At 43.8% G+C, this 18623-nt stretch overlaps 1 protein-coding gene and 11 non-coding genes across 12 annotated transcripts; all 12 read left to right on the forward strand.

Moving 5' to 3' along the window:
• Positions 1–4405: 4405 nt before the first annotated feature.
• Positions 4406–6971, forward strand: LOC142993207 (DNA damage-inducible transcript 4-like protein). Its single transcript, XM_076143913.1, has 3 exons — positions 4406–4528; positions 4704–4852; positions 5477–6971. The coding sequence occupies exons 2-3, from the start codon at positions 4759–4761 to the stop codon at positions 5965–5967; spliced, it is 585 nt and encodes a 194-aa protein (XP_076000028.1). The 5' UTR covers positions 4406–4528; positions 4704–4758; the 3' UTR covers positions 5968–6971.
• Positions 6972–13071: 6100 nt separating this feature from the next.
• Positions 13072–13142, forward strand: trnag-ccc (transfer RNA glycine (anticodon CCC)). The gene has a single exon. It is a non-coding gene; the product is annotated as a tRNA-Gly (tRNA).
• A 596-nt stretch (positions 13143–13738) lies between these two features.
• Positions 13739–13809, forward strand: trnag-gcc (transfer RNA glycine (anticodon GCC)). The gene has a single exon. It is a non-coding gene; the product is annotated as a tRNA-Gly (tRNA).
• Positions 13810–14494: 685 nt separating this feature from the next.
• Positions 14495–14565, forward strand: trnag-ccc (transfer RNA glycine (anticodon CCC)). Its single transcript has one exon. It is a non-coding gene; the product is annotated as a tRNA-Gly (tRNA).
• Positions 14566–14840: 275 nt separating this feature from the next.
• Positions 14841–14910, forward strand: trnag-gcc (transfer RNA glycine (anticodon GCC)). The gene has a single exon. It is a non-coding gene; the product is annotated as a tRNA-Gly (tRNA).
• Positions 14911–15160: 250 nt separating this feature from the next.
• On the forward strand, positions 15161–15231 carry trnag-gcc (transfer RNA glycine (anticodon GCC)). The gene has a single exon. It is a non-coding gene; the product is annotated as a tRNA-Gly (tRNA).
• A 668-nt stretch (positions 15232–15899) lies between these two features.
• Positions 15900–15970, forward strand: trnag-ccc (transfer RNA glycine (anticodon CCC)). Its single transcript has one exon. It is a non-coding gene; the product is annotated as a tRNA-Gly (tRNA).
• A 596-nt stretch (positions 15971–16566) lies between these two features.
• Positions 16567–16637, forward strand: trnag-gcc (transfer RNA glycine (anticodon GCC)). The gene has a single exon. It is a non-coding gene; the product is annotated as a tRNA-Gly (tRNA).
• A 348-nt stretch (positions 16638–16985) lies between these two features.
• On the forward strand, positions 16986–17056 carry trnag-gcc (transfer RNA glycine (anticodon GCC)). Its single transcript has one exon. It is a non-coding gene; the product is annotated as a tRNA-Gly (tRNA).
• Positions 17057–17405: 349 nt separating this feature from the next.
• Positions 17406–17476, forward strand: trnag-gcc (transfer RNA glycine (anticodon GCC)). Its single transcript has one exon. It is a non-coding gene; the product is annotated as a tRNA-Gly (tRNA).
• A 668-nt stretch (positions 17477–18144) lies between these two features.
• trnag-ccc (transfer RNA glycine (anticodon CCC)) lies at positions 18145–18215 on the forward strand. Its single transcript has one exon. It is a non-coding gene; the product is annotated as a tRNA-Gly (tRNA).
• Positions 18216–18490: 275 nt separating this feature from the next.
• Positions 18491–18561, forward strand: trnag-gcc (transfer RNA glycine (anticodon GCC)). Its single transcript has one exon. It is a non-coding gene; the product is annotated as a tRNA-Gly (tRNA).
• Positions 18562–18623: the final 62 nt, after the last annotated feature.

The following is an 18623-nucleotide window of genomic DNA, read 5'->3' on the forward strand; positions in this document are numbered from 1 at the left end:
AAATTCCCTGGCAGGCTTGGTGTTGGCTCAGTCTCTGGCCTTGGTAATGTGAGCTCTGACTGGGCACACTTCCACCACAGACAGTGAGCAGATGGGCACAGTGCCCACTGATCTTACTTCTAATGCCTCACCAGCTGTGGTGTGGGCTAAGTTACATGCAAGATGCACAGCCTTAGCTCCAGCCTCACTGTACAGTATCAACCTGTACTCCTGTATAAATTTGTCTTAGTTGAGGTCATTTCCTCTAAATCAGTAGTGCAGAGCTGAGATTGTCAGGCATTCCGTCCAAGATGAAAGCTAAAAACCAGTTGACTTCTTGAATTGTGCAGCATTTGCTTTTATTTCATGTAAATTGTATTGATATGATGGAGGAGATAAACCTGGGATCTCTCACTGAAGCCCTTATGTTAGTCAGATAAGCACTCCACAGAGTTTCAACTGACCCTGTTCTCTCCAGTTGTGCATTTTGTCAATGAGTGCAAACACTTTCTAAGCTATCAACAACCTCTGTGTGGCATACAAAGTGTCATATTCCAGAAATAATCATTGAAAATTACAACAGAGAGACAAAGCCTCAGGTAGAAAGAGCAGATGTTACGTTTTTCAAATGATTGCGCCTGATATTTACCGTATTAAGGAGAGGCCTTCACTTAAAGACCTGTCAGCTGTGTGCAAGAGCAGCAAAGCAAACAGACATTGTACTCCCTTACATGCAGCCAAGTATCGCCCCTGTGAGAGAGATGCAACTCAGCACAAAACAGGGAGGTTGGATCTGCTGTTAGATCCCCAGGGAGGTGTGTGTTGGGAGGGGGGTGGGGGGTGCAAAAAGCAGCACGGTTTACTGAAGGAAGAGTGTAGGCTGCACAGGCAGGCTTGTTGATGGGGGATAACAGAAAGTTCATCTGAACTGCAACAGATTAGTAACCCGAAACACAACACGATTTATCTTCTGCCACATTCAGGAAAACAGGCAGCTGGAGGATATTCACAGGCAGACTCTGGTTAGACTCACCTTACCAGCAGGGAGCAGAGGTTAAAGCAGAGGTGCTTCACATTACCAGCACAGACACAACTTCTGGTTTTGATTGTGAGTCTTTGCAGCGTTGCAACATTCTGCCAAACAATGGAAAGGGAAGGGTTTTCGTGATAAAAGATGATATTTTCCATCGTCACTTTCAGTTATTTAATCCGTAAATCACGAGGACACCAGCGTTTACAATTACAAACTGATCTTGCAGAGATCTGAGAGACTCTATGGTGCCTTTACAGATTGCAGCAGCACTGAGTTAATTACAGTATACACAGAAATGCACATACAGGAAGTGTAATCTATAATTTCTGACTATGTAAAGTGTATTGTTCTTTTACTTATTCTGCACATTCACCTCTGGTTTTTGCGTCACTGGGAGCATTCAACACTTCACTGTAACATGCCACATACATTGCTTTTCTGTCACCTCTTCACTTGTGTGAATCTGCTGTGCTGTCTGTTGTATTTGGTAATGTGTCATGCAGGGAAACCAGATCCAGCCAAAGTGTCTCTGGAAGCTAAATATAGAGCTTTTATTTCCCTTGACATACAGCTGATTGTATGACTTTAGTGATGGATGTCACATGAAGCAGATTTATGAAGGTACTGCTATAAAAGTCATTCTCTTATTGAACTTACTTACTTAGGATTAGCAGGTAGAGATGTTACACATTATATAAAATGTGACCGTGTTGACCTCCATAGATTGCTCTTTACATCTTGTTAAGTCCTGCCATGTAAATGTTTATGATACAGTATGGAATGTGGGTCAGTGGGTCTGAAGGAGTCAGTCTGGATGTAGGTCAAACAGGTCAGGATTTGAGAGATTCAAGATGTTTATTTGTCACATACCTATACATACTTGCATACGTACTGTGTATGTAGGGAGATGGCGTGATTGTTCGCACGGCTGTCATACTCAAGAATGATGTAGCGTGTTTCTAATCAGCGATCGCAGCGCCGCATTGACGTCACACAAAAATGAGACTGACTGAAGAATGATCCAACAGACAATGATGTCATTATTCACTTTGACTATTGTAAACACATTCCCCCATGGAAACTTGGTGTATAAATAGCAGAAAGAGGCATTCAATCACTCAACAAACTATTTGCAGAATTGAATCAGACGTTCAGGCCCTGAGTGTTCAGAAAATCGGAAATCTGGATTGCGCTGGGCCTGGAACTTTACACAAATGTTTAGTAGACAGTTAAAGAGAGGGTGTGGCTTTGTTCTAACAAGGGCAATGGTCAAAAATGTGTATTATAAAGATTTATAACACTCTGAACTAAGTTTTGCCCAAACATATCTCTTTTATTTGTGGTTCTGGGTAAACTTAGACTAATAAATAATGCTGATTCTTCATAATCTTCTTTCTTGCTGGAGTGCTGCTGGAGCCTCCGTCTGCAGACTGTGTTCCTAGATCTCATCATGCAGTCGGGTGAAGGTCAGAGCAGCAATTGAACCTCCACCTGTAATTCCAATGCATGCATTCCTGCAGCAAATCTAGTATGCACAACATTAAATAATCATGTAAATCACAATTACCTTCCTATTCTTCATGCATTCATGCCAGCAAAGAAACCCCTGACACCCAAACCTGTTCATCCCGGCCTGACCTACTCTTGAATCATTACAAAGTTTGATGAAGTACAGTGGCTTTGCTGTAATCCAGCAACTAGTAGAACACATTTAAACAACCCAAATACTTGATCCTCTGCCAGTATGAGCGCCTCAACAGTTCAGACAGCTGCTCTCGAGTTTTTACACTTTCAAATCTGTAGCAGATGTTTCAACATTAGTTTAACAAAAGCCTTCCTTATCTCCCCCGTGTCTCTTCATATATGCCTGCATCAGCAAAGGCAGCAACACTAGCTAAAGCATGTGACTTTTTTTTCTGAGGCATATCTGGTTCTCAACATGTGACTGGAGGAAAGCGCTCGGCTGCCTGCTGGATTCCATTACCCTCAGCCAGCACGGCTGCTGGGGCCGAGCGGGCCAGATCCAGTTACTGGGAGAAAACTCCTGTTGAGAGGATCATTGTGGATAAGCTGCTGATGAGCCCGACAACTGGCCACACACATACACACACCTAGAGTATGCACACAAACCAATACAGGGAGATGAGACAGTGGCTCAGTCAATAATGATAGCCTTCCGGACTGATTCAATCCTCTGATTGAGGCGTCTCCATACTTTCTCTTTTCGTGGACCCCAGCAGCAAGACACCATGGTAGATTTGTCCTGAGTATTCATCTGATTTAAAAAACATTTTTGATTGAATTTCACACCAAGTAGTGCTGATCTTTATTTACCATGATATCCAATATAGAGTCAAATATGTGTAAGGTCAGTGTCTATCTGTAATGTAGACTCTGGGGAGCATACTTCCTGTGATGCAGTAATTAAAGGGGCGCCTAAACTATAAATCGTTTTGCTGCAGATTCTTATGGAAACCACAGCTCTTAAGATCCAACCAGCTTCCATGAATCCCTTCCACTTTACGTTCTAAATCTGCTGACAGCACTTAACCATGCCTCTGCCTTTAAAGTTAAGCTGCTTCTGAACTTCATTGGTTTCATATAACCAGCATTTAGTTTGCTAGTAGGAGCTATGAACTCTTATCTGCTGACGTACCTGATTACCTTCTATCCACTTACAGGCCCAGTAAACATTTATTTATCCCTGTGCATTTTGGCAAAGCAATAATTATATTAATGATTGTTCTATCCATTCCAGACAGCCCCTGGCCTTGGCACAAAGGATTGGAATGCAGTCATTGTTCGTGTTCTTGGTCACACCTGTGTTTGACAAGACACAATGTCCACCGTCAGAAAACAGTTAAGTTTGACTTGGATTTCAGTAATATTGTGCTCATTGGGGATCAAATAAGCAGTTTGAAACTTTTGAAATGACCTATTAAAAATACAAAAATGACTTTTTCTAAATGATATCATTTTATATAATGAAATAATAGGGTGTGCCAAGCTTCTTTGACATAAATAAGATGCAGATACTAATTTAAGTTCAACATGAGGGGTGTGTATAACCTGTAAATTGTTGTATGATTAATATTTGTTCAGACGTGTGGCTAAAATTCCGTTTTAGTTGGATTTCTCAGTAGTTTCAGCCTTTAAAAGCTTCTCCAGAGGCGCCAGCCAGAATGTTGTCAAGTCAATGTAGCAACACACACATGCTCTCCAATCATTGGCCAACATTTAATTTTAAAGTCCTGTCACAGCCAATCATGTCCTGTGTTTTGTAAGAAAGGCGGTTCTTGGCTGAAAGCAAGACGTTCTCTGATTGGCTGAGTCTGTCGTCAGCTGAGTCTGGACATGGTATAAGTAATGCAGAGAAGTTTTGAAGCTGCAGTCAGTCATTGTGTGATATATTTGTGTGAGCGAGTGTGTGTCAGCGGGGAAACTACCGTGCGGCTGTGATGAAATTATTTATGAGAAACTATTGTTATTAAATTATTTTTACACTAAGTATTTGAGGTAAGACTCTTTATCCAACGCAGGGAACTTCTCCTGTGTCGTTGGAGGCGACTTTGATTTGATCAAGATGCAGTTTGACATTTGTACTTCTTCTTATCTTAATTTGAGCTTGAACGTCACATTTCTCTGTTAAGACAACACAGAACTCTTCTGACGCTGCCTTCTTTTATTCCAGACAGCGTGGACAAACCCACAGACAAGCGTCCCACTCCTGGAGAAACACAGCCACGATGGTCGCTACAAGCACCCTGAAGAGCAAAAACACCGGCGAGTGTGTTTCTGAGCTGATCGAGAGGAGATACGACCAGGCCTGCATAGAGAAAGGTGAGTGTCCCGGTGCTGGCGTGTTGTTTATCCCGGTGTGGTGCATGGCTGCAGCAGTGTATGGGCGGGGAGGGGAGGGGAGGGAGGGAGGAGGCGATGAAGTCATCTCTCAAGGCTGCAAAACAAAAGCCTGTGCAACATGCATCATGACAGAATCCGGTGCAGTTCAGTGATGCATCTTTACAAGTAATAATGTTTTAATGCATTTAGAATGTTTTGAAATGTCCTGCATCTTTCTCTTTAGATTGTATTGTCTGTCATTAAACATAAAATGGGTGTGTTTTGAAGGCTGCTGCTACTAAAACCCACAAAAATTACATGTATTCATCTTGGATTGGATGAAAACTGGTCAAATGTACACAAATAAAAACCATTAAACCTTCATGCACTGCAGGGTCACTTTGCATTGCCTTATATGTGTTTTTAGGAATATCTGATAAATCAATATCTCCTGATAATCTGCAGATGAGTGCATGAACCTACAGGCTGATTGCACATGCATGAAGGAATCCTGAAACACCTGCTTGTTCTGTGTAGTTTGTAATGTGCTGTTCTTATGCTACTATCTCAATGAGAAAGCTACCATTGTATTCTAAATGTTCAGTTGGGCTTTGATTCCCTCAGAGCTGGATTTCTGGGATCACTGCTTGGCTGAACCACAGAGGAACGTCGACGTCGGTGAGGACAGAACCTGTCAACAACTGGCCAAAATGTTTGAGAACTGCCTGTCGAGAGCGAAGAAGACGACGCTACACTGCTCCTCTGTGCTGGTACCAGAGAAGCTGACGCGGAGGATAGCTAGGGAAGTTCTGCGGCTGGCGTCCAGCGAGCCGTGCGGCCTGCGGGGCTGCGTCCTCTACGTTCACCTGGAGCTGGACAAGGGCTGCAAGCGGCTGGAGCGCATTGTGTACGACGCCACGGTGGTACCCACGTTTGAGCTGACCCTGGTGTTTAAGCAGGATGGCAGTGCCTGGCCCAGCCTTCGGGACTTCTTCTTAATGGGGACTTGCTTTGCCCCGGGCTTCAGGCACGCACTCAAACTAAGTCCAGGTTTCAGGCTGGTCAAGAAAAAGCTGTACTCCTCCTCGGCTGGTACCGTGGTGGAGGAGTGCTGAGCAGGAGCAGGGGGAGGGATGGGAGCGGGATCATGGGTTTTGTTTTGTGCACTTCTTTCTGAATGTAAATGACACTCTAGCGGTGTCATATTTTCTACAATGTTTTTGTACTATACAGTTTGTCAGTTGATGCGTTGGTAGCCAGTCTGATCAAGAAGGATTTGTAGAGAGAAGCTGATGCTGAAACACAACTTGCAGTTCTGCGATTGGCTTCGTAGCGTTTCGAAAAAGTCTATATTTTTAACAGAAGAATTGTGATATCCCGGATGTTTTTCCTAATAAGGGCGTTTGTTGCTCGTACACAATTTTAGAATGTAAATTTTGCAGATGAATGTTGAAATTCACATCGGCGTGGGACATTCATACTGTTGGTACACTTTTGTTAAGACACTAGCCACTTTGTTAATGCATCTGTGTTATGAGATATATTGAATGTTCAGTGAAAGTAATCACACGTAGGTTTAAAGAGGAGACTGGAACAACTCGGCCATCTTTGTGGGGCCAAATATGTACGTCAATGTGTAAGTGCTGCGTTTAGGGCTACGGATGTGTTTAAGACAAGCCACTGAATGTCTGGTGATGCTGCTGTCATGGTGTGAACCTCACACTTAAGGGAATATAGATGCCTTACCCCTCATACAAATGTATTTGTTTTCACTCAAATTGGATCACAACAGTCTTTAAATTTCGAGCAAATGTTTTATCGCACAATAATGTCACCCACTCACACACATTTCCAATACAAAGCCTCTCTAGAGTGAAGGTGTAGATGACTGAAATGTAACAGCTTAGATTTGGTTTCATGCAAGTTGTAAAGTAACAGAGAACTTAATGGAGATCCAACTTGTAGTGCATCCTAATGATCGTGAGGGGGCAGAATTCTGAACGCCCTCCATGTTGCATAACAACCTTAAAATGTTTAGTCTTTTTAGATGGCATTCAATGTTCCTGTTGAAGGAAGCTGTACTTCTTTGTCTATTTGACAATAAAAGATTTAAACCTTATTCATTTCTACACTTGATTCTGCTCATTATTCATTCAAAACCATCTTGTTTAATCAACTTAACAGGCATAAAAAAGGACTACATTTCATTTGAAGAGAAAGCAGGCAGCACTGTTGGATAGTGTTGACTCTTTATAGAGGGCAACAACACAATCTAGGTGAAGATCTGAGAAGAGCTTCATTTCTCCTGACTGATGCCACAGAATTTCCTCTCAAGTATGAAAGCCACCAAAAGTCTCTCTCGTAATTTAATATGAACCAACAGAGACTTGATCTTACGTGTGGACTCATTTTCTTTCATTACTCAGGGTTGGTTTCATAACCCCGTCTAACTTTATCACTATCAACTATTCTATAATTCTTTACCCCTCCCTTAACATTCCTTGTGAGGTCAAGGCTGCATTGACTTATGCCGAAGTGGCAGCTTACACACACGCACACACATATTGAGTGTATATATCAACACATCAGCTGACCATTGTGAGCTCCTGAGAGTGAACCTACAGAGTGTGTGCGACATTTCTCTCACTCTATTTAATGGAGACATCTGCATGATCATTTTCAGAGGCTCTGGATTAATGCAGTTGTTACTCCAGTGGGATATTCATTTGTGTTCAAACGTGATTCCTCCTCATCAGTTTCCCGTCTTTGTTGTTGAGTGATTGGAAGTTTCACCTATTTTAGAGTCACAACCTTTATAGAACAAACGAGTGAACCGGGTTTCACTGGGTTAATGAAGCAACTGCATGATCTTGTGCAACACGCATCATTCTCATTGAGCGGCACTTGTGATCATTTACTAGCTGCTACACAATGTCAAACTTTTGTAACTTTCCATGCTGTCATTGTTTCTAATGTGGGTCATAGAGGGAACGATGCATTGGAACTGTGGTGATTCTGAATCATGAGTCTGAAAGTTAGTGTGAAAATCAAGAAGTTGAAGCCTAATCCAATGCTCAAAACTATGATTTTGTTTCTCTACACTCAAAGACTGCAGGCAGATGATCAGACTGTATACTTCAGGCTAGGGCAGGAAGTACTCAGACCTCAGAACCTTGTGATCTCCTCATACTTTCTGGTCAGTTTAAGGTTAACAGACTCCACAAATGATTTATACTGTTCATATATGTATATAAACAGTATAATCTCTGACCTTTTTTTTCCCAATGTGAAATTGCATCATGATAAGGTCAAATAATGGTGCAATACAAAGTGCTGCCTGGCAACAGCACCATTTTATGATCTTATATCACAATGTGATTCAAGTGGTAATTTGAAACGTAACCAGTAGCCGCATTCATCAAGTGAATGCAGTGAAGTATAAAGTACATGAAGTGAAGAAACATGCAACATGTACTGAAGTAGAAAACTTAATAAATGCAACTGGCAGCAGGATTTCATCAGACCACTGAGCCTAGTGAGGATCTTGTATGCAAAGCAGGCTTATTGAACCTCTCATGGAAAAGTACTGGAGGCCTCTTATGTACTGCTGTAACCAATAGAAACCTGTGCTGCACTCGTCTGGCAGTGCTTTCATTGCAACCCATCAATCTATTGGTGCTACATGGCATCCTGAGCATCACACTTCAGCTGACAGCCCCCCCCCATCTGCAGGCTCAATTAGACTCTGTCACATGTCCTTTACTGTGTGCCGTGATAGCCCACAGATGTTTACCAAACTACCTCTGAGGTGCCTCTCCATCCATGTCTCCCTCAAGAAATCCGATAGGACTGTTTGTGCCAAAGGGATGTGTCGGCTGTAATGCCATGTTTCCTACTGACACACAGAACAGTTGCTTCTTGGAACACTGAAATCTGATGAACTCGGCTAAATGCCTGCATGTCACGTTGGGACCAGGCTTAGTTTACGACCCGGGTTTGTTTATCTGACTGACTTATCTGAGTGTTTTTGTCGAATTTCTGTGGACAGAAAAGTTGTTTCTTTGTGATATCCATGGCCAAAAAGCTACTTCATATTAATGTTAAAGATATCCACACCCCAGATTTGCTTGTTTTGCGTGTCTAACCTGTGAATATTGAATACACAGTTAAAATGGATCACAAGCAACAGGACTAATATATTCCCTTATACTTCCTTTGATTACTCCAAAAAACCCTACCGTAAATCTGTTGGACATTAATTGACATTGTTTTTGGCAGTGGTTGCACCTTTGAATGAAAAGGTCCATCTGCTGCTCTTTGGTCCTGTGAAGCTGCAAAAGCTCAGGTTGTGCGTTTGCAGAATGTCTAGGTTCTACTTAAATGTAAAATATATATAGTTTATGTGCCTAAATCACAAGCTGTGATCATATAAGGGCTTTGTCTACCCAACGTATATAGCTATCTACCTAACACAAGATTCTCCATCCACATCCAGACCCAGGACCCATTCATGCCTCTCTTGTTCTTAGGGGGTCATTTCTTAATGATTACCGACTGGTCAGGATGGTAAACACAAGCTTGCAATTTGCATGTATATCACATGATTTCTAGTTATTTGGGTTGGCCAGGATGGTAAACACAAGCTTGCAATTTGCATGTATATCACATGATTTCTAGTTATTTGGGTTGGCCACACTCAACTTAACTGATATTGGATCTTGCAGCAGCTCAATTTTAAATCAATTTTGTATTGCCAGGCAGAATTTGATAGAGGTTTATACTGTATATGTAAAATCAGTTTCTTCTAATGCAAAAGTTTTTGTACATTGCTCATCAATGAACAACTCCTTCCCAGATGTGTATCCTAATTTCACTCTTTGGGGAACATATTTGTCGAAAAATGTATTTGGACCGGTACCCAAAAGGTGCTGCTTGAGAAATAACCATTCAAGGAAAGGTACAGATCTGTTCTTTTGATACTCGAGAACTACTCAACAACTTGATATTTGAAATAAGTATGAGCACCAGTGATCTAAATACAGAGTCCGTGCGTTTGTGAGCACATGATTACAACTTGATGCTCCGTGTGGTCATAGATTTCTGAGACAGAGTGGACTGTTCAGGTGCTGCCTTGCCAAATAATGTGTAGTTTAATGACCATTTCAATAGGTTAAGTATGTTTTGACATCAAACTTACAGTATGTCCTACAGCATTTGATGGCTTCATCGTAAGCAATTAGGAGAAAAGTTTGCATTAAAGGGATACTGGACCATACTAAATGTCTGTTGCACTAAATAGCCCTTAGAGACGCACATGTATAAAAACTTTGTGATCCCCAAAAAAAAATTATATTTCTGGATGTTGCTATGCTATTTGCAGCTGGGTGAATGGAGGACTATTAAAGGGCCACTACAATGTTTATCTGGTGTGTGTGTGACCTTCGCAGGACGCTGCCTCTGGAATGTCCAAATCTAACTGGCCCTCTGTAATAAATGGACTGCTGGCTCAAGACATGGATTTCTCTGGCATCTGACAAGTGGGTGTTGTCTCTCTCTCTCTCTCCTGACCTTTAATGAGGCCTGCTGGAAGTAGGTCATTGCCTGGGTGAAAACACCCTCATGATAATAGACCCTTGCAATAATAAAATTGCTCCACTGGAAATCTGTGCTGAAATATAACTTGCAGATTCAATGAGGTTCTTAATAGAATTGGAAAATAATTCCATGAATTCAATGCCATAAAGTCATTGGTAACAGAGTCCTAGTGTGTACATCTCTACCAGCTCAATTAGACCTCATACCTCAGACCTCAGATCTCCTCTCACACATTAAATACATTTCACATACAAGGCACAGTGGAGCGGTGGTTAGCATATCCATGTCCTCCCCGTTTCTGCGTTGGTTCTCTCCAGGTACTCTGGCTTCCTCCCACAGTCCAAAGACATGGAGGTTAATTCGGTGACTCCAAATTGTCCATGGTGTGAATGTGAGACAGAGTGTTGTTGTGTGTCTATGTGTGCCCTGCGATGGACTGGCGATGTACCCTGCCCTTGCCCGATGACAGCTGGGATTGGCTCCAGCACCCCAGCGACCCACTAGTGGATAAGCAGTGATAGATAATGAATGGATGTATGGATACAAATACATTTAGATCATAACTATGTCAGGTCAAATCAGTAAAACACAATCAAGTAGCCACTGTAATGGGAATGGTCAAAGAGCAACTCAAGGTTACCCGTGCCAACCATTTCTCTTGAAGAGGCTGAGAGTGTGTGGGGTGCCTTATCACTCAGTATTCACTTCATTATCATTTTAAATCTCCCTCCTGTCTGCTGTAAATTTGTTGACAGTATCATAGTTCAAAGTGGACTGTATTTTTTTATATTCAAGTAGAATCAAAGGTTCATTGTAATAGTGTTTTATGAGTAGTACAACTACTCAGATTACTTCACACTTTAGTGGGGGACCTGCCACCGATGCCCCTTATTGCCACTCTTTGCTTTGGCTTTTGAGTCACTGGCCATTTCATTACACTTTCAGCAATTATTCTGAATACAAACAGACACCACTGAAAAGGGCTGTTTCTGAAATTTATCACCGCATCCTGGATCTAGGGGACCTACACTAACTAACTCCAGAATATCCTGGCAAAGTCAGCTTTGACTCCAACTTGAGATGGACTGCTGGGAGGAGGTTATACACAAACTACATACTGTCTCGTCCTGTGCTCATCTCACACCAGTTTAAGGATATCCACAGGGGTCCACTTCTCCAATATGAAATGTACACCGAGGTAGAGGACAAATGTGACACAGTTTACACAACTACTAATAAGTTCTATCACAAATGGCAACCATTTTTGACCATCTTACTTCATGCCTTTCATATCTTACTACAGGTTCAAACCAGCTGACAATCAAATGAGTCCATTGTATCAAACCAACCATCAAGACCAATGTCCAGCCCTGTCACACCCTAATGAATTGACACGCATGTGCATCACTCAAACCCTGGAATATTGTGTATGTATAGACCCTGAAAAACAGGAAAGAGGATACATTAAATTCAGCATCAATTATGTATATTTTTCGTGTATACAGCCCAGTAATAGGTTAACACACAGGCTGGAGTTGGGTTGGAGGTCTCACAACCCATGTCTTTTGCTGTCATCTTGTGGTTGAGATGCGTAACTACATCTTGGCAATGTTCTCATCTCTCCCCAATTTCCATATCAGAAAAATATAATCCAGGGGTGTCAAACATTCGGTCCACAATTCATAAATGTTCCTGCAATGTAAACAACGTAAGGCATATAGCAGTTAACAGGGAGAAGAAGTCACCGAAAGTTAACCCAGCAACCCCGTTTTTCTGAGATTGTGAAACAGTGTCCTTTCCTTTGTCTTTCTTATTTTCCTTACTTTCTGTCTGTCTGTCTGTCTATCTATCTATCTATCTATCTATCTATCTATTCATCCATCCATCCATCCATCCATGGGAAAGCCAAAATATATTTCCCATTCATTTTCCCCTACCACCGCAGCAACAGCACCTTCTCAGCGGAAGGGATTCAAGTCACCGAAAGTTAACCCAGCAACGCCGTTTCCCTTAGATTGTGAAACAGTGTCCTTTCACAATTAACCCTGCCCCTTTCCTTCCAGGTCTTTCTTATTTTACTTTTTTATTTGTTGTCCGCATAAATCTATCTATCTATCTATCTATCTATCTATCTATCTATCTATCTATCTATCTATCTATCTATCTATCTATCTATCTATCTATCTATCTATCCGTCCATCCATGGGTAAGCCAAAATATATTTCCCATTCATTTTCCCCTACCACCGCAGCAACAGCAACATCTCAGCGGAAGGGATTCATCATCAGGCATTGGTGGTTCAGTGGTAGAATTCTCGCCTGCCATTTTGGAGACCCGGGCCCGATTCTCGCCCAATGCAGCGACATTTTCAAAGCCTGGGAAGATGGCCCTCATGCTTCAGTAGGCAGGCCCTGTTGCAGGAAGTCAACCCAGCATTCCTGTTTTTCTTACATAGTGAAACAGTGTCTCCCCTCCTCAACCTTATAGGGTAGAGGTTTTGCAAACAAAGTTGCTGTTATTGTATGACTCATCCATGTTGTGGTAAGGCCAAAATATATTTCCCATTCATTTTCCCCTACCACCCCAGCAACATCTCCTTCTCTGTCAGACCAGGGTCTCAAATGGCATTGGTGGTTCAGTGGTAGAATTCGCGCCTCCCATGCGTGAGACCCGGGTCCGATTCCCGGCCAATGCAATGACATTTTGAATGCCTGGGAAGATGGCCCTCTACTACAGTGGGCATGGCATCTTGCAGTAGAGTTAACCCAGCAGTCCTGTTTTTCTAAGATTGTGAAACACTGTCTCACCCGGTAAACCTCTGACACTTAAGGCAGAAAGCGGTATTGGAAACAAACCTGCTGTCATGGTACGTTTAATCCATGTTGTGGTAAGGCCAAAATATATTTCCCATTCATTTTCCCCTACCACCCCAGCAACATCTCCTTCTCTGTCAGACCCAGGTCTCAACCGGCATTGGTGGTTCAGTGGTAGAATTCTCGCCTGCCATGCGGGAGACCGGGGTCTAATTCCCGGCCAATGCAAGGACATCTTGAAAGTCTTGGAAGATGGCTCTAATGCTTCAGTAGGCAGGCCTTCTTGCAGGAAGGCAACCCATGGTCCTGTCGTGCTTACATGCCAAAATATACTGTATTTTTGCCCCACCACCGCAGCAACAGCACCTTCTCAGCGGAAGGCATTCTTCATTAGGCAAGGCCAAAATATATTTCGCATTCATTGTTCCCCTACCCCCGAAGCAACATCACATCTTCTTCCAAACTGTCATCTCAACAGGCATTGTTGGTTCAGTGGTAGAATTCTCGCCTGCCATGCGGGAGACCCGGGTCCGATTCCCGGCCAATGCAAGGACATCTCGAAAGCCTTGGAAAACGGCTTTAATGCTTCAGAAGGCAGGCCTTCTTGCAGGAAGTTCCATGGTCCTGTCTTTCTTACATGTTCAAACAGTGATTCTCCCGGTAAACCTTATAGGGTTGTGGTTTTCGAAACAAAGTTGCTAATACAGTATGACTCATCCATGTTGTGGTAAAGTCAAAATATACTGTATTTCCCATTCATTTTCCCCCACCACCGCAGTAACAGCACCTTCTCAGCGGAAGGCATTCTTCATTAGGCAAGGCCAAAATATATTTCCCATTCATTGTTCCCCTACCCCCGCAGCAACATCACATCTTCTGCCAAATTGACATCACAACAGGCATTGGTGGTTCAGTGGTAGAATTCTCGCCTGCCATTTTGGAGACCGGGCCGGATTCTCGGCCAATGCAGCGACATTTTCAAAGCCTGGGAAGATGGCCCTCATGCTTCAGTAGGCAGGCCCTGTTGCAGGAAGTCAACCCAGCATTCCTGTTTTTCTTACATAGTGAAACAGTGTCTCCCCTCCTCAACCTTATAGGGTAGAGGTTTTGGAAACAAAGTTGCTGTTATTGTATGACTCATCCATGTTGTGGTAAGGCCAAAACATATTTCTCATTCATTTTCCCCTACCCCCGCAGCAACATCTCCTTCTCTGTCAGACCAGGGTCTCAAATGGCATTGGTGGTTCAGTGGTAGAATTCGCGCCTCCCATGCGTGAGACCCGGGTCCGATTCCCGGCCAATGCAATGACATTTTGAATGCCTGGGAAGATGGCCCTCTACTACAGTGGGCATGGCATCTTGCAGTAGAGTTAACCCAGCAGTCCTGTGTTTCTAAGATTGTGAAACACTGTCTCACCCGGTAAACCTCTGACACTTAAGGCAGAAAGCGGTATTGGAATCAAACCTGCTGTCATGGTACGTTTAATCCATGTTGTGGTAAGGCCAAAATATATTTCCCATTCATTTTCCCCTACCACCCCAGCAACATCTCCTTCTCTGTCAGACCCAGGTCTCAACCGGCATTGGTGGTTCAGTGGTAGAATTCTCGCCTGCCATGCGGGAGACCGGGTCCGATTCCCGGCCAATGCAAGGACATCTTGAAAGTCTTGGAAGATGGCTCTAATGCTTCAGTAGGCAGGCCTTCTTGCAGGAAGGCAACCCATGGTCCTGTCGTGCTTACATGCCAAAATATACTGTATTTTTGCCCCACCACCGCAGCAACAGCACCTTCTCAGCGGAAGGCATTCTTCATTAGGCAAGGCCAAAATATATTTCGCATTCATTGTTCCCCTACCCCCGAAGCAACATCACATCTTCTTCCAAACTGTCACCTCAACAGGCGTTGGTGGTTCAGTGGTAGAATTCTCGCCTGCCATGCGGGAGACCCGGGTCCGATTCCTGGCCAATGCAAGGACATCTTGAAAGCCTTGGAAAATGGCTCTAATGCTTCAGAAGGCAGGCCTTCTTGCAGGAAGTTTATGGTCCTGCCTTTCTTACATGTTCAAACAATGATTCTCCCGGTAAACCTTATAGGGTTGTGGTTTTGGAAACAAAGTTGCTAATACAGTATGACTCATCCATGTTGTGGTAAAGCCAAAATATACTGTATTTCCCATTCATTTTCCCCCACCACCGCAGCAACAGCACCTTCTCAGCGGAAGGCATTCTTCATTAGGCAAGGCCAAAATATATTTCGCATTCATTGTTCCCCTACCCCCGAAGCAACATCACATCTTCTGCCAAACTGTCCTCTCAACAGGCATTGGTGGTTCAGTGGTAGAATTCTCGCCTGCCACACGGGAGACCTGGCCAATACAGCGACATTTTCAAAGGGAAGATGGCCCTCATGCTTCAGTAGGCAGGCCCTGTTGCACGAAGTCAACCCAGCATTCCTGTTTTTCTTACATAGTGAAACAGTGTCTCCCCTCCTCAACCTTATAGGGTAGAGGTTTTGGAAACAAAGTTGCTCTTATGGTATGACTCATCCATGTTGTGGTAAGGCCAAAATATATTTCCCATTCATTTTCCCCTACCAGCCCAGCAACATCTCCTTCTCTGTCAGACAAGGGTCTCAAGTGGCATTGGTGGTTCAGTGGTAGAATTCGCGCCTCCCATGCGTGAGACCCGGGTCCGATTCCCGGCCAATGCAATGACATTTTGAATGCCTGGGAAGATGGCCCTCTACTACAGTGGGCATGGCATCTTGCAGTAGAGTTAACCCAGCAGTCCTGTTTTTCTAAGATTGTGAAACACTGTCTCACCCGGTAAACCTCTGACACTTAAGGCAGATAGCGGTATTGGAATCAAACCTGCTGTCATGGTACATTCAATCCATGCTGTGGTAAGGCCAAAATATATTTCCCATTCATTTTCCCCTACCACCCCAGCAACATCTCCTTCTCTGTCAGACCCAGGTCTCAACCGGCATTGGTGGTTCAGTGGTAGAATTCTCGCCTGCCATGCGGGAGACTGGGGTCTGATTCCCGGCCAATGCAAGGACATCTTGAAAGTCTTGGAAGATGGCTCTAATGCTTCAGTAGGCAGGCCTTCTTGCAGGAAGGCAACCAATGGTCCTGTCATGCTTAAATGCCAAAATATACTGTATTTTTGCCCCACCACCGCAGCAACAGCACCTTCTCAGCGGAAGGCATTCTTCATTAGGCAAGGCCAAAATATATTTCGCATTCATTGTTCCCCTACCCCCGAAGCAACATCACATCTTCTTCCAAACTGTCATCTCAACAGGCATTGGTGGTTCAGTGGTAGAATTCTCGCCTGCCATGCGGGAGACCCGGGTCCGATTCCCGGCCAATGCAAGGACATCTCGAAAGCCTTGGAAAATGGCTTTAATGATCAGAAGGCAGGCCTTCTTGCAGAAAGTTCATGGTCCTGTCTTTCTTACATGTTCAAACAATGATTCCCCCGGTAAACCTTATAGGGTTGTGGTTTTGGAAACAAAGTTGCTAATACAGTATGACTCATCCATGTTGTGGTAAAGCCAAAATATACTGTATTTCCCATTCATTTTCCCCCACCACCGCAGCAACAGCACCTTCTCAGCAGAAGGCATTCTTCATTAGGCAAGGCCAAGATATATTTCGCATTCATTGTTCCCCTACCCCCGAAGCAACATCACATCTTCTGCCAAACTGTCATCTCAACGGGCATTGGTGGTTCAGTGGTAGAATTCTCGCCTGCCATGTGGGAGACCAGGGTCCGATTCCCGGCCAATGCAAGGACATCTCGAAAGCCTTAGAAAATGGCTTTAATGCTTCAGAAGGCAGGCCTTTTGCACGAAGTTCCATGGTCCTGTCTTTCTTACATGTTCAAACAGTGATTCTCCCGGTAAACCTTATAGGGTTGTGGTTTTGGAAACAAAATTGCTAATACAGTATGACTCATCCATGTTGTGGTAAAGCCAAAATATACTGTATTTCCCATTCATTTTTCCCCACCACCGCAGCAACAGCACCTTCTCAGAGGAAGGCATTCTTCATTAGGCAAGGCCAAAATATATTTCTCATTCATTGTTCCCCTACCCCCGAAGTAACATCACATCTTCTGCCAAACTGTCATTTCAACAGGCATTGGTGGTTCAGTGGTAGAATTCTCGCCTGCCATGCGGGAGACCCGGGTCCGATTCCCGGCCAATGCAAGGACATCTCGAAAGCCTTGGGAAATGGCTCTAATGCTTCAGAAGGCAGGCCTTCTTGCAGGAAGTTCATGGTCCTGTCTTTCTTACATGTTCAAACAGTGATTCTCCCGGTAAACCTTATAGGGTTGTGGTTTTGGAAACAAAGTTGCTAATACAGTATAACTCATCCATGTTGTGGTCAAGCCAAAATATACTGTATTTCCCATTCATTTTCCCCCACCACCGCAGCAACAGCACCTTCTCAGCGGAAGGCATTCTTCATTAGGCAAGGCCAAAATATATTTCGCATTCATTGTTCCCCTACCCCCGAAGCAACATCACATCTTCTGCCAAACTGTCATCTCAACAGGCATTGGTGGTTCAGTGGTAGAATTCTCGCCTGCCACGCGGGAGACCTGGCCAATACAGCGACATTTTCAAAGGGAAGATGGCCCTCATGCTTCAGTAGGCAGGCCCTGTTGCAGGAAGTCAACCCAGCATTCCTGTTTTTCTTACATAGTGAAACAGTGTCTCCCCTCCTCAACCTTGTAGGGTAGAGGTTTTGGAAACAAAGTTGCTCTTATGGTATGACTCATCCATGTTGTGGTAAGGCCAAAATATATTTCCCATTCATTTTCCCCTACCAGCCCAGCAACATCTCCTTCTCTGTCAAACGAGGGTCTCAAGTGGCATTGGTGGTTCAGTGGTGGAATTCGCGCCTCCCATGCGTGAGACCCGGGTCCGATTCCCGGCCAATGCAATGACATTTTGAATGCCTGGGAAGATGGCCCTCTACCACAGTGGGCATGGCATCTTGCAGTAGAGTTAACCCAGCAGTCCTGTTTTTCTAAGATTGTGAAACACTGTCTCACCCGGTAAACCTCTGACACTTAAGGCAGATAGCGGTATTGGAATCAAACCTGCTGTCATGGTACATTTAATCCATGCTGTGGTAAGGCCAAAATATATTTCCCATTCATTTTCCCCTACCACCCCAGCAACATCTCCTTCTCTGTCAGACCCAGGTCTCAACCGGCATTGGTGGTTCAGTGGTAGAATTCTCGCCTGCCATGCGGGAGACCGGGGTCTGATTCCCGGCCAATGCAAGGACATCTTGAAAGTCTTGGAAGATGGCTCTAATGCTTCAGTAGGCAGGCCTTCTTGCAGG

This window comes from Genypterus blacodes, unplaced genomic scaffold (genome assembly GCF_046128005.1).
Source record: "Genypterus blacodes isolate CSIRO-AG114 ecotype Tasmania unplaced genomic scaffold, CSIRO-AGI_Gbla_v1 ptg000027l_1, whole genome shotgun sequence".
Taxonomy (NCBI): Eukaryota; Metazoa; Chordata; class Actinopteri; order Ophidiiformes; family Ophidiidae; genus Genypterus; species Genypterus blacodes.

What these genes read in the sequence shown, in the direction of transcription:
- LOC142993207 (XM_076143913.1), top strand. Translation starts at nt 4,759, where the DNA reads ATGGTCGCTACAAGCACCCTGAAGAGCAAAAACACCGGCGAGTGTGTT. An exon ending in CCAGGCCTGCATAGAGAAAG is followed by an intron (nt 4,853 to 5,476) that starts GTGAGTGTCCCG and finishes TGATTCCCTCAG; the next exon opens with AGCTGGATTTCTGGGATCAC.